General features: G+C 33.9%; 1 protein-coding gene across 1 annotated transcript in view; it reads right to left on the bottom strand.

Annotated features, from left to right (window-relative positions):
• Positions 1-15525, bottom strand: part of CACNA2D1 (calcium voltage-gated channel auxiliary subunit alpha2delta 1) — a 404847-nt gene that overhangs the window by 100812 nt on the left and 288510 nt on the right. The window contains exons 8-10 of the mRNA XM_035549547.2: positions 2906-2975; positions 2012-2062; positions 550-649 (exon numbers count right to left, since the gene is read on the bottom strand). Coding sequence (XP_035405440.1) covers positions 550-649; positions 2012-2062; positions 2906-2975 — 221 coding nt within the window. The remainder of the gene's footprint in view (positions 1-549; positions 650-2011; positions 2063-2905; positions 2976-15525) is intronic.

Genomic DNA, 15525 nt, shown 5'->3' with positions numbered 1-15525 from the left:
AAAATTACTAACTGTAGAACTTCTCAGGAATACCTCTTTGGCAGGTTGGATGTACAAACTGTACATCTCTGCATCAGTTAAAACAGGCATCTCAACTGCCAGCAGCCCGGAAGAAAGAACTCCCCCCTACCTCCTCTGCAGCATTGTATCTACAAAAACAGACTCTTGAAAAACAACATAATAGCAGGAGACCACCAACTATTTCAAGAGGATTTGCATGTACCAATCGAGTAGATCTATTAAACAGACCAGAATTATATATCAGAAAGGACAATTCGGCCACACAGAAGTTTGTTTAGATTACTTTTGCTTTAACTGCTTCCTTTTCTGCTGCAGCTTCATTAGCCCTTCATTCAAATGTATACATATTGATGAATCTATGACTTCTATGGCTCCCATTATACTTTACAAGAAAATAGTTAGCCAAATGTGTTATTTTGTAATATTTTTTTCTTAAGTCTCTTAGCAGGTTCTCAAAACTGGCATTGAAGACAGGTTGCTTACAGCTTTGTTGACAATGCAAATTTTGTTGAAGAAACAGATACTCACTGAAACTACATTCACAAAGTCATCGTCAGACAACGTCTCTAACATCTCAATGACCGAGGTGCGGATCAGCTTCAATGTCAATCCACTGACACTTCCACTCCTAACAGAAATCCACAGGATAAGAGAAAAGATCACTTTAAGAAAATAATTTTAAATATGCGAAGAAAATACAGAGCACCAAACAGCATTCTCAGCAACTTTCACACTTGAATTTTCAATTATTCTCCTGAATTCTCCAACACACCATTAATGTTATAGCATTATACAATTAAAAAAAAAAAAAAAAAAAAAAAAAAAGAAGTCCAAAACTGGCATTCCAAGCCAGAATCCTGTGGCTATGATTAAGTCATAATGATACATCATTTGCTCATTTTCTTTTCAGCAAATCTGAGCCAATTAACCACATACAACCGATGCATTATCTGAACATTTCATACTCCTACACACAGATTTACAGCTTGAAATTTTCAGATACCCAAATGGCAGCTTTTTTGATTCAAGGTAAAACCTAAATTGAAGTGCAGAAATAAAAAATGTTGATAAGCCTCACTCCTGAACTGAAAGCACTTCACCACATTTAAAATCATTAAATGCAAATTCTCTCTGAACATTTCTATCCGTATAAAGCAATCTGTTTGACACATCAAGTTCAGTGCTCCCTTCAGTCCTTTGACATTAGTCTAAACAAAAGAAGCCTTGCCAAGGCAAAGGGAGAGGTTTTTTGTTATCAATTTCTTTGCTCAATTTCTACACTGCATTGAATAAATATCTCAGTATAAACACCAAACATGGGATGATTTTTATATATGAAATCAGAAAAGGTAGCTGCAAATTTCTCATATTCTGCAATAGCATTATTCTTTTGTGTCCTTACTGAATAACCTGTCAATAAGGACAAATGAATAGGGCTATACTGGAAAAATGCAACACACACACAAAATATTTCTTTTCATTTTATTTTGCATTTCTTTCAAAGGGAAATTTATCTATGAAAATAATTTAAATTGCTTGCAAATTAATGATTTATAGAAACTGAGCTTTAAATATGTACAGTAAAACTTGAAGTCTGCACAAATTCTCATCCTTCAAGCTCATGAAATTATGATTAAATCCACTTTTCTGTTTCTAGTAATTTGTTTCTGCTTTTGTGTTTTACAGCAAATCTTAGCATGCACAGGAGAAATTTTCATCTAATTATTAATTATTAAGAAACTGAAAGCAGAATAATATTAAAGGAATACAAAAACACTTCCTTCTACATAGTTCAAATAACTTGAAGGTTTGGTTTGGGCTTTTTGGAAATATATTTTCCTGTGTGTTTATTTTGTTGAAAACCAGTTTTTGATCCCTCCATATAAGGACTTCTTAATCATCTCTTCCTTTTTCAGCATATGGAGATTTGTTCAATATATCTAAGAACTTTTATCTCTCTAATGTCAACATTCAAACATTAAACACTTACGCATCAACTAAAATAAGCATATCTTTGGGAGATGCAGCTCCTTGGATATACCTGAAATAAACAGAGAATATGAATGACTCATGTTTGAAAACACATTTGCTGTGTGTTTTCAACACTCTGCAATCTTTAAATTTATCCATCTGAACAACAACAAAAAAATCGTCTTATTGTAACTAGTAGAAAACCATGTGACATCATTTTCTCTCTTGCTGTGTCTCCTTCTAAGTAAACCAAACTGCAATTGCAAAGCCTGAAAATAGACTATACTTATTAAAATTCACTATTTTCATATGTTGATAACTGAAAAGCGTGTACACTATTTCAGAGCTAAAGGTCTTGATGACAGATTAATTATTGCATCAGTCAGGTTTAGGGAAAAAATACTTTGTCCTTTGAGAGAGTATATTCAACTAGTACTGATCCAATTATCAGTATGCATTACGCCTTGAGAGGCTTAAAGAAAAATATCATGAGAAACAATCCCACTGTTCTCTGTCTTTTACTTGTCTAGGGATTCCTTAGCTAGTCTAAACCACCGAGAAATATTTGTAAGCATTTGCAGAAAGTCTGGAAAAAGTGGCTCAGTCTGATAATCTGAATTACATCTGATTTTGGCACAAAATCCACATTTTATATGAACACTTATTAGACAGTTATCTACCTATAAAATGGTTCGTGTAAGGCAACAGTATGACATAGTACAGTGGATGCTGCATAACAAGTAGTATAATTTGAACATTGGCTGTTCAGAAGAATTAACTGAGTTTATATGAAGAAAACAGTAGTATCTAAAAGTAAGGAATATTACATATTCATAATCTAAAAATTTTGTCTTTGAAGTCATAACTAGGAAGCAAGAGATTTATATACATCAGTCCTTTAAGGAAAGCTTACCATGGTCTTCTGCGAACATCATACAGATCTATTTTGTTTGGAGTTCGACTTTTATCTACCCATGGGGAAGCTAGGAAAGAAATTGTTGTATAAAGTAAATTTATCTTAAGTATTTTTAAACACTTAAAATATAATGAATAAACATCACAGACTTTATAAACAAACATTCAATATTGATAAAAAAATCCATATTTTTGCAACGTGTTTTTGAACTATATACATATACCACTATATATACAAGCATATAATATAATGTAGTAAAAATATGTGTAGATAAAGGTTTTAAAGGGCCAAATTGTGTTGAAGAAATAGTTACTGACTATAATTGACCACCGACTTCAATGGAACCAGAATTTCAACTAAAGCATTTTAGAATATGAAATAATTATTTTTGGACAAGAAAGTACTTTATTTCAAAACCACTTATTACTTAATTAATTTTGGATGTAATAATACTGTGCTCATCTATGCTCTCAGTTATGTAGCTAAAAAATTACCCATTGGCTCAAAAGAGCTCTACCTAAATAGGCAATTTAGAAAAGTAATATGAATGTAACATCTTTTCTGAAAATAAAGTGAGATGGAAATATCCACGTCTGTAAAGAAAATGCTAAGATTAATAATGTTTTGTAAGCATTTAATCTAAGCTTTATCATAATTTTCAGCAGGGTAGGCATCTTTTTCTTACTGAAAAAGAAAATGAGCCTTTCAAAACCATTTAACGACTTAACAAACAAACAAAAAAAAGTGAAAAGTTACATTAAATGAAATGTTTTGCAATTTGCTTTCTCACTGTATGCCATCAACATTGGGAAAGCTGTTTCATGATGTTAATCATCTTTCTGTCTAGGAAATAAAGGGAGCTATAGGCAGTTCTAGGATGCTTTGTTAAAATAAATAAATAAATAAATAAATAAATAAAAGCACCTATATAAGACAAATGGGAAGAAGTATGATATCTCCATCCATGAATATAAAAAAAGACACCAGCTTAGAGTAGCTGCCTTATTTTTGATTTTACTAAATGAACCCTTCATTAAGTGACCATGAATTGACCATGACTTTAGTTGGCAAATCAGTTCCCAGAACATTTAAAAAGAGCATAACCCACAAGGCATTTACCAGTATAATAACCCCTTTTGTGCACCAGAAGAACCTTGCACTTTACACCAGTATTGTGTATGAATTAACACAAGACCACCTGTCAGGTCCTGTGCAATCTGAAGGGAGAAAGGTCTATGACATTTCCAGAAATGAGAGAATAGAATTTTCAGGACTGGTATATATCGATTTTTTTAGTAACTTAGGTATCATTACGTAGGTATATACAATTTAAATTCACTGTATTCATTTTACATTGTATTACGACTACTTTAGGTAAAATAAGAAATGTAAATCAAGATACTGACCAACACAGCTATATCTTTGGCCAAATTTTTAGGCTTTCAACAAACATGCAATAAAAGGCTATGCTCTATCAAATCTGGCCTTCTTAATCAACCCATATCTAGGACAGTCTTTTTGAATAGAGAATTATTTGAATGCATCCATCTGGAATTATTCAAAACAACAGATAAAATACAATTTACACTGTTAGTGTGGCAATAACTTTTAACAATCTCTACTAACAAGTGAATTGAAAGTTATATATATATATATATATATACATATATATGAAACTTTTATATATATATATAAATATAAAGGGTAAGTCTTACTCCTTACTGCATTCTCCAGAGCAAATAAATTCAATGAGAATTTGGATGCAGGAGCTGAAGGAGAGTGCTTCTAAAAATCAACATATTCTGCTTTAACAATGGATGTTGGCATAGATATTCAAAGGCTCATGGAGTAAAAGATTGGCTTTGTAGATAAAAACTTACACATACTATTTTGAGCTATAATCAAACTTTTCCAAATTTTGAACTAGAATTTGACTGCATTTCATCTGTGTAACAGAAGACAATATGAGAAATAATCCAGTTACATTTTTCTGCAAAATCTGAAAGCTACAAAAGTATGCTGACATAATAACACCTGACATGTGAGCACATAATTTCCTTGAGGTTGACACCAATTGCCTTGACAGAATATGCTCCGTAATCAGGCTCTTTAGACCAATTATAACGTGACAAATCTTTCAGAAAAACAAAGTGGCAAACTTGAACTTGCAAAGAACCACCAAGCAACAAAACTTGTCATGCCTGAAATTTTTTCTTTTATTTCTAAAAGTAGTAAAATGTCTTTATAACAATATTATTATTTTCCCTTCCCTTCCCTTCCTCTTTGGAGAGAACACTCAAAACTTCTGCTTGAGACAGAGTAAAATGAAGTCTCAAGACTCTACTAAGTCTTGTTCTACCTTGTTTTTCGGTAGCTTTCTGGATTGCCACAAAGTTCAAACTGACCCTTTCTGGCTCTATCTATATTAGTATGTTGAATAGCTCAATGGCAGGGCAGACATTCACCCAGACTGCCATTCCTTCTGGAGATTCCTGTGAGTGATCACATTTACAGTTTTTCATTCGGGATGACAGAATGAGTGACGAACACAATAGCTAAATTTTGCTGCTTCTTTTTAATTTGCTTGGCTCTTTCAGTCTGAACAGTCTTGGAAAGACAGTCAACAGTTTTCCAGAGGTTTAGAGAAGGTCTTTAAAAGCATTATTTCTTACTATGCCATTGAAACAGCTTTTCCTGTGCCACGTATCAATATTTTTTCCCCACTTAATATGTTACCTTCTTTTGAGATAAATTTAACAAGTACCTACAAGTTTAAGTTTCCATTTGAGGGAAATTTACTGGATTTATTCTGTGGCTGCATAATTTTTCATCACATAATTAGTGGTTACTGCATCGTGCAAACACAAATTAGGAAATATAACGTTTACCAGGGAAAGCAGCTCTACTAATTTTTATGATGTTTTCTACAAATGCAATCCAGTAGTAAGTCTCTGCATGGCTAAACATAAATAAGGACTCGGCTCTTAGTGTCTAAAATTTCATTCACACCAAGGAAGTGCTGAAATCCCACTTCAACCTCAAGAATTAACACAACTAAATTATTCATTCATTTTAACCTCTCTCTGGATTAACACTTTTAATTTTAGATGGCTTGAATGGGCTCACATCTATTCACTGGTTTTGGTGATGTTCTGAGTATTTAAGGATTTTATTGAAATTGCTATTACTAGGAAACTGAAATCCCCTTAAGACACTTGATCTCCCACAATCTATTTTTAATTTACATCAATTTCATTTTTTATCAATTTTTAGAGATGATAAAGTCTCTCTATGCAAAAAATAAGTAATTATGGATTTATAATTATATCAAAAATAATTAGAAGGGATGTTGAAAACTCAAAAAATAAAAATAAATTAAAAAAAAACAAACACGCATTGCCTTGGTCCATGTACAGAACACCCTACAAAACCATTTGGGGAAACTGGCTTGGGTCTTACTGTCTAAAGCCTCATGTATAAAAGTGAAAGCAAACATGAAATACACAAAAAGATTATTAGACATTTTCCAAAAAAAAATTAAGATCGGTGATCTTCAGATTTACATGTTGATCTATATAGCCCATTGTTTAAAACGTGCATTTTAAACAGATGCCTTGGAATCTGGTTCACAGAACATCTTGAAGAGATCACCTTTGGTGTACTTCATTGTTGCATAGTAATATTTTTGAACTACGTCAACACTACCCAATTCTCTGGTGCATACATTAGTCTTTATTCATCCTTTGATGATTTTCTTGTTTGGCATATGGTTAATTTGATATTTTATAAATTATTGATTGGATTTGATATCCTGCCTATTTCTGCTGTTTGCATTATGGATGTTGTAGGTCTGGCTATATTTCAAGCATGAGTAAGGCATGTTTTTCTGTTATTTCCGCACACATAGTGGAAATCCTAAGTTTTGTTGATTATATACAAAACCAATTCATGCAGTACAGAAGTTGTCCTGGGGTGAAGCCTAAATGAAAGTATTGCTCAAGGGAGATCCTGACTGCATCTGCCCATTTCTAACTCATTTGATGATTATGGCATGTGTGGGGAAAACAAAGAGGCACGGGAGAGTGTCATGGACTTTCTCTAAAGTCCTAATGAATGAGACCTCAGTTACATCCGCCCTGTTCTACTGTTTAGCTATGCATGCACAAGAAGCAAGAGGCACAGATGAATTATTAACAGCTTTACATCCCTGTAACATATTTGGGGAAAAGCTAAAAATTGATAGTAAGACAGGTAACAAATGCCAATTATCAAATCCCAGACAGCATTATATTATTCTGATTCAAACTTTATTTTCCTTTCCACCTCAGAGGGTACTAGGTAGTAAACGTTAATACAGCTTTTACTGGGTTAGGCAAACAAGTATTTGTTAAAGGTGAATTTTACAAAGCTGTCTCTCAGGAAAACATTCATATGGATATTCAAAACATCCATGAATACAGACCACTCAGTTCCCTGTGCCAGATTCAGTGAAGACTTCCAATGATGGAACAAAGTTTGCTGTGCAACCTACAGCTCTTAGCTTCATTTCATATTCCCTCTCATCTTTTAGTGAGTTCATGTGAACAAAAGTGCATTCAGGTAGGTGATAGCCCACACTGGCTGCGAAATGTGGTATTCCTTAGCTTACTACTCAGAAAAATGTCATGTGAATTTTGGTGTGGCAGCAGCACCTTTGCAGAATTACTCTGTTATTTTTCAGTAAAATGTGAAAAGTTATGCAACATGGTAGCTAAAAGTAAAATGTAGCCATAAGTTTAATAATCCCTAACATTAATCATAGTAAAGTGCTTTGCACCAGTATACTTACGACTCAAGATACTTCTGTCAGAATGATGACTTGAAAGAATAACTGATTAGTACTATTCCCCCCAAAAACAGATCCTTCCTCACCAATTCCACACTAGAACAGAAGATGTTCAGACAAGACTGAATACGGTTACTTACTTCTTAACTATTTTATTCAGACACTGACTTAAAATTGCCAAGAGCTAAAATTGTTTTCAGGTAAAACCTACCTAACAAAGAAAGCTCTGTGCAATATCCTCTGCAACTTTTATAGTATCATCACCATACAGAAAAAAAGAGAATAATCATCTCACAGAGGTTTTTCAGAATGTATTGACCATATGTTTATGAACAATACTCGGCTGTGTTTCATTCCCAATCAGTCCAGCAGTGAGTTTTACATGGGAACAGGCCATATGTAACCAAATCCATGGTTTTATCCATCCCAAGATGCCAAAAACAAACAAATAAACAAAAAAAACAATAAAGTGACCTGAACCTATGAAACATGAGTACTTCAGTCTGCAACTTAAAATTAGCTCCTCAGGTATCTGTGTTATCTCAGTTTGCAGGCAATTATTTCTGCCTTTGAATGTATAGACTGAATTTCATCCTCCATAAATGTATTACTCACCCAAAGGGAGCTGAAGCGTCCTTAAAGCTTGAGAAGATTTACAGAAGCACCAAGATAGCATTTTTCTAGGGCAAATTCTGGAGATTTCAATTTGTATTATAAAAACAGAGATGGCATGAACTTCAGCATGAAGTTATGGTGGACCGCTGGCTTCAGTGTTGATTAATTCCCCAGAAATAACACATTAGCCTGTAACTGGGTGGATTTGCTCACACAACCACAATATTCAGCACTTCAGTTTTGAAAAATAACCATCTTGCAAGATTTTCCATATCAAGAGTACAGCTAGAACAAAATTATGCCAGCCCATGTCTTCTCCTCCTAGATGTCAAGAAAAAAGGAAGCGAATAATGCTCAAAGATGCTTTTTACAGTGCAAAAAGCAGAATTATCCAACCTACACACTAAATGTGCTAATTGATTATTTATAAGCTGCATTACTGGGGAAGCTGGTTTTTTTTTTTTTTTTTTTTTTGGTGGTGGTGGGGTTTTGTTTGTTTGTTTGTTTTTTAAAAAGTCTGAAAAACTCTGAAGGCTTCTTTAAATGTTGAATTGTTAACAGGAACTGTCAGCTATAAAATATGAAGCCTTTTGAAAAAAAAAAAAGTGAAGTTCTTAGTTTTTCAAGGCCTTTTGATTCATTTTGTATGGATTTTTTAGGCTTTCTAGTCTCTTAGTATCTGCTTCAGTAATGACTTTCTTTGGAGAGTTCAATATCATAGCTGCAACACTATTGCTTGCCATTAATGGTTAACACAAGAGCAGCTGTGCACAGCAAGTCCTTCATTTGGAGAGATACCACTTTATTTTATTAGAAATTGATTTTCAAACCTGTTGCATTATTAATTTGTCTAAGAAGGGAAAGCTTCAGCAGCAGTGAGACCTGCTTCGTTAACATCTGGAGATTTATTTTATTTTTTATTAAGAGGAAAAGACAATGCTAGCTCTCCTCTATCCATATATTTAATCCAAGAATTTTAAGACTTTAGGAGCAAAAATACTTTTTTCTGGAAAATCAACTGGAAAATCAAAATATCGTAGTAAAACACTGGCATGAGCAATGTAAACAGACTTTTCTCTACCTAATTAAAGTTCTTAACATATCATACTAATTAGATAGATAAACAAAGTAAGACTAAAACCAAGGCTAATCTGTGATAAAAAGGGAGAGAACTGTACAGTTCTGATCACTGTACTCTCCAACAGTGATATAAACATCATGACATGACTAACACACCTGCCAATGTTTAGACAATGCTATGAGTTTAAATCTGAGTTGATGAATGTAATAGTACACTGAGTCTAAAAAGAACTTGGCTTCTATATCTGGTTTGATTTCCTAACCTTCAGAGAATCACTGAGAAAGCCATGTTATCTCTCTATGCCTATTTCTTTTATATGCAAAATGAGGACAATGATATTTTTAGTACTTTTAGACCATGCTTTGAGACCTGAGAAAGATGAAAAGAAATGTTATAGAAAAGCTAGGTTTTACTAAAGTAGTATAGCATTTAAATAAGCTGTAATGGGCTATCAACTTGAGAAAAACAAGTGAAAACAGCTTAAAAATAAAGATGTTTTGGCATGCAGTTAATAGAGAATGAAGGATTTAGTGTATAGTGATAAATAAAATAGAGGTGAGAACTATTTGCTTTTTCACCTTACAAATTATTTTGAGGAGGGAGAAGTTTAAAATATCTGAAGCAAGTTGAAGGTTGTGTTGTTGCCCATCAGAGGGTGTTTGGAGGATGAAAATTAGTATGCAGTATAGCACAGGAAAATCTAGAGAGTTTTCAGAACAAAAAGCCCCCCAGAATAGGATAGAAGAACTAAGTACTATAGATGAAAGAAAACATGGTGCCGTCCATCCAAAGAGACTGTCAGCATGAGCTGTTCCTTCAGTCATGCTGTGGGGTTGTCTGAAAGAACACAAATAAAACTCTCACTTGTCTGTTTACCAGTACAGATACAACTTTAAAGCTGGGGGAGCAGGTGAGCTTAAGAAACATCTGTATACACGATTAAGACATGCTCAGATATCGTTAAGAATTGGCACACTCAGTGTCAAAATTGCAATCTCATTATCTATTCATTTAGCTAGGGATTTGAACTCTACTAATACTTCCCAACTTGAATTCAATACTTTTCAGGGAAATAGAGTGCTATCTCCACAAACGACAGGACTACCAACATCTCAAAATGCTGCTGCATGTCTAGTTCACCTGGAAGTATGGAAAAGAGTTGGTCTCCTTAGGAAATACTATTTTTCTTCATGAGTATGAAGCTCCTAACATTCACTTAAGAAGTTGATATTGTAGCAGTTTTTACTACTGGCTTTCCTGTAGTTATATGAACCTGGGCAAAGTAAAAACAAAACTCTCTTCTGTCCATTTCCTTACCTCTCCCTCCTTCCTTCTATAACATGGGCAATGTCAAACAAGGATGAAAAATATATGTCTGGGATTTGTGATAAAAGAAAGGCCACAGAGCTGCAGGCTGGAGGCTGCTTTCTCCTCTTTGAAAAACAAACAAACAAACAAACAAAGAAGTCACAGAGCTATGCAGCATTTGAGGACAGTGGATGTTGCCAGATGTACTGTTTTGGGAGCAAGTTTTAAATTTAAGGTCCCATAGCCCCCCATGTTAAATTTCAAGATGGAAGAGGGAAGATCTGGAACATTTGGTAACAGAACAGTACCTCTTTTTCAGTTTTATTTTTGCTACCAATTGTCTCAACTGTTCTGATCTGATCTTGACCAGCTATGGCACGTGGCCTTTTTCACTGCACTGCAGACCAAATACTGCCACAATGAGTCTAGATCCAACAATTCTTCTTAAAGGATACTGAATCTATTTACAGATTGTCATGGAAGTGTTATTGCTAAATAAAACCCACTAGCTGGAATCTGAGACTACTCATTTCATTAATAACCTCTCCAGTATTACACTGTGGCAAATACTACTTACTATACTTCCCTGAGAGAGCTGAGTTGGCATTACTGACAACAGTTTTTCATTACTAAACATTCATCAAAATTGAGAGTGTGTTTTTATTCTAGTTACATTTTGCAGTCAAACTTTCTTAAGTGTATTTATTGCTATAACTATAAAGCCTCTTATGTCATATTTAGCTGCCAATAAATGTCTGCTGTCCGCAGTCCAAAACAAAATACATCCTTTATTAAGGATCTTCGTCTTACAAAACAAAATAAACAGAGAGAGGTGAGATAGTGATTAATAGTAGTGTTTTTTAAAATTTGCTAAATTAGTAATTACTGCAGTGAAAATAATATGCTTCCCACTGCAGTATTTTAATGAAACATTGATTAACAATTATAATCCCCATTAGCTCTATCATTAAGAAGGATTTCAAGATTAAAAGAGGAAGTGATTGGTTTGCACCTACATCTCCAAGAAGCTTGCCAAAAAATTGATAGTAAATTGTTCTTTTGGAAAGCTGCTTTCTAAGACTTAGCAATAAAATTAACTGGATAGATGCCTGAGAAAATTTAAGGAATTTAATATCTGTAAAACCATATTAAACTACTTTAATTAAATTAATTTATTTTTGTGTAACAGACTTGTCCACAGCTCTGTGCTTAATTATAAATAAATCTGCAGTCTGATCTATATTAACGGACCTTCCTGTCTACATGAAGTCAATGAAGTTCTACATGTGCAAGCCCACAGGGAATGGTTTCAAGATAAAAAAGTTAATTTTTTTCATGAGCTACTGCCACTGAAGAAAAATCAATTATAAAAAAAAAAAAAAAGGCGTATATTATGTCCTGCTTTGCTTGAGCAGGAGGCTTGGAACAGATGACCTCCAGAGCCCCTTCCAACCTCACAGCCTCAACTTTTCTGTGATTCTGTGAATATTCTCACTTAGCTTTACTCTTTAAAAAGTTCTAATACATTCTGTATTAGAAGGTCCATATCTGTTGAATGAGATTTATCCTTCCAAAATATTCATCAATTTAATCCATTTTATGCAAGTGCATGCAATATCTTATCATCTGGGATTACTTTATTTCATCTGTTTTTTAAAGCATTCTAGAAATGGAAGTTTTGGATTTGGAAATACCGTATTGTGATGCCTCCAATTTTATGTCTTTGCAAGTTCCATTTGGATTGAAATGAATTAGTAATTTCAATGATCATGTTAAAATGCTGCCAGATTACTGCATTTCTCTTCACAAATACGTTGCCACTGAAACTAATGAAAACAATGATACTAAGTACCCTCACTATTCTTTAAATTTTTTTAAGGCAAGACACAGTTTGTCAAATAATTTCAAGAAGGAGAAGCTTAGTATGAGGAAACTCCATTAAACTGACTAAAGGCCTGACTGACAGAGGTGAAAAATTAAGTTTGAGGCCCATAGAGATATCCTGAATCTGTGGCTCTTCTCTACAATTTCTGTCTTGGTTTTCAAGAATGAGAGCTGTACTGAGGATATCCTAGGGAAAAAGTTAATAAACAAAATGAAGCAAGTAATCTATTAATCTCTAAAGACAGAAGTCTACCTCTATGTAGTCTCTAATATTTCTGTTGGCATATCTTGTGAGGTAAAGACAGGAAGTTGCTGTACAGTTAGTTTCCTTTTACACCCAGCACTGGCTCTGCTATCATTGCAAATGTCATCATATATCTGTTTTTATACAATCTTTGTAATACTTACCTTTCTTCTCGTTCTTCTAATCTTTGGACCGATTACATCATAATATTAGAGGAGGTGAATACTTTGGTACCATTACTTCCTTGATCTGCTTCTGTTAGCTATTTTACATAAAATGGAGAACCCTATTCTACTGTATCTAATTACTCTTGTATCTAAACCTAATACCACTGATTATAAAGAAGAAGGTCTGAAAAAAGGAATTGGTCTAAATGTTGTGTGTCTCAGCTTAGGTCACAGACAGAAGGAAAATGATTTGACACCTTGATAGAGAGAAATATTCTGAAGAGTCAGACAAAGCACAGCTGAAAATTATACAAGATCATGTATGGGATGCTAGAGGAGTCTATAATAGTACCAACAATGGAATACAGGTAGGAAACAACAGGATACATGCAACAAAAAATATTTTTTATAGTATTTATAAAGTATTTCACATACTATCCAACCATGAATATGATCCCTTAATGCTGCTGCTTACTATGGTGACAAGGACTGCCTCAGAGCCTACTGAGGGCAGAAGTGAGGTGCCATCTAGCCCATTACTCAAGGAAATGGGATACTATCAGATAAAAACATTAGCTCAAGAAACCTGTGATAGAGGAATTGCTCTACAGCTTAGAGGTACCAAAGATTGTCTGTTTTTAGGAGAAACAGGACTGCACAGATATACCTCAGCTAATAATAAGCAGATTTAGCTATGCATTTTAATTTTGTTTTTTGATAATTCCAAATTCTTTCACAAATATCATTGCTATGGAGAAACTCATCTCTTTGCAGAAGGCTTACCTAAGGCCAACATAATGAAGCAATGTTTGACGATTTGTAATATAATTTTCAAAAATCGAATCTGAAAGGCATCCCTTCCAATATATGAAGCGTGATTCCATTTTTCAGAACATTTATGTGTGTTAGATAGGTCTCTGCAAACTGAGTTCACAAAAAGAGAGAGATGGGCACATTTGCACCTGATTAAAAATATAAAAAACAAAGAGCTTATCAATTTGAGCTATAAATGGAAGGAAATGGGAAGAAGATGCACAGAACAACACATGTACAATTTACGGACTGCCAGATTGCTCCAGATTACTCTGTGTGTGTGTAAAATTTAGGGATAAGGGAATTACCAGGGATTTATGAATTTATCTTCTGCCAGGACTAGACAGCTAATAAATACATAGGCATGTGGCTAAGGACTAAGCAGGAGGTGCAAGGTTCTGAGTTTTATACTTAATATAAATCTGTATTTAATGGAGTATATACAAATACCACATCCACCTGCAAAATAAGGAAAACAAGTTTGTCCCATCTTATAGAGGCGCTCTAAGAAATATTATATAAAGATTCTGAGTCTCCTGTGTTGTGAAGAATCTGAAGTGGACAGGTTAGCTAGACATAAGAATATATTTTTCTATACATAATATAATTTTGCACTTGAAAATGAATTTCCCAGAGGTTGCCACAGAGATGTATTTAAGAAACATTTCTTTTTCAGCACTTGGAAAACACCATTATATGATAACTGGTGATAAATACACTACTAATAGATCTGAAAAGCACTGAAACAGAACCCTTGGAAATAAAGAAATATGAAATTAGCATTTTCAATATTATCTTTTCTTCAACGTCTCACTGTATTTATTTCATCAGTATCTAGCCTGGCAAAACAAACAGGATTCAAGTGCTGTGATATATTCCTTCCTGCAAAATAGCCTGAGGCAGTTTCTCTGCCAATGCTAGCAGTTGTGTTAATGATACAGTAACAGCTTCACTCTCAGAAGCAGCAACAATCCTGTTTAACAGAAGAGAAAGGATCTCAAAGTTCTTCCTTAACCAGTTGTAGGCAAAAGAATTAAGACACTATACACAATTATCTTACGTGTAATGGACACAGTATTCTGTCATTGGCAACAGCATCTAAAAAGAACAGTAGTAGCACAGCAAGCCTTGCCATAAAACAAGGTTTTCCATGATCTAGTACACATCAAATATCAAATTAAGGCTACAGATTATATAAATTTGGTAAAATATACACCTATTTATATTAATTTCTGTTATCCACTAATGGGATTCTTTGACAGGTGAAACAGATGCTAGTTGAAATAACCAAGTTGTATTCATTGGCCTTAGCTCCAAAAGTAAAAACATACCTGTCAGAGATCATAGACTCTGCAGGACATAAGCATGGTGCAGTTGTACTTTCACTGACTTTAACCATAGGATTATCTGTATTGTCAGGCACTTTTAAAAACAAGACAGGTACAAATCTCATTGGCAAATGTTTAACAGATTCTTTACACATCACACAGAAAGCAATATAAAAACAAACAAAAAAAAAAGAAAAACATAATTGAACTGTTCTGTTTTTCAAAGGACACCATCTTCTGTTCCTCTTCCTGTGAAAAATACAATTACTTACATATTTCATCCACAGTTTCCTCCCCCTCATACTAGCTTTATGCCAGAAAAAGTTCACAGTCATTGAGTTATTTCTGATAT

The sequence above is a fragment of the Cygnus atratus genome, chromosome 1, assembly GCF_013377495.2.
Source record: "Cygnus atratus isolate AKBS03 ecotype Queensland, Australia chromosome 1, CAtr_DNAZoo_HiC_assembly, whole genome shotgun sequence".
Taxonomy (NCBI): domain Eukaryota; kingdom Metazoa; phylum Chordata; class Aves; order Anseriformes; family Anatidae; genus Cygnus; species Cygnus atratus.
Note: the sequence above shows the minus strand (reverse complement) of the source record. Positions and strands in the feature narration are given on the sequence as shown.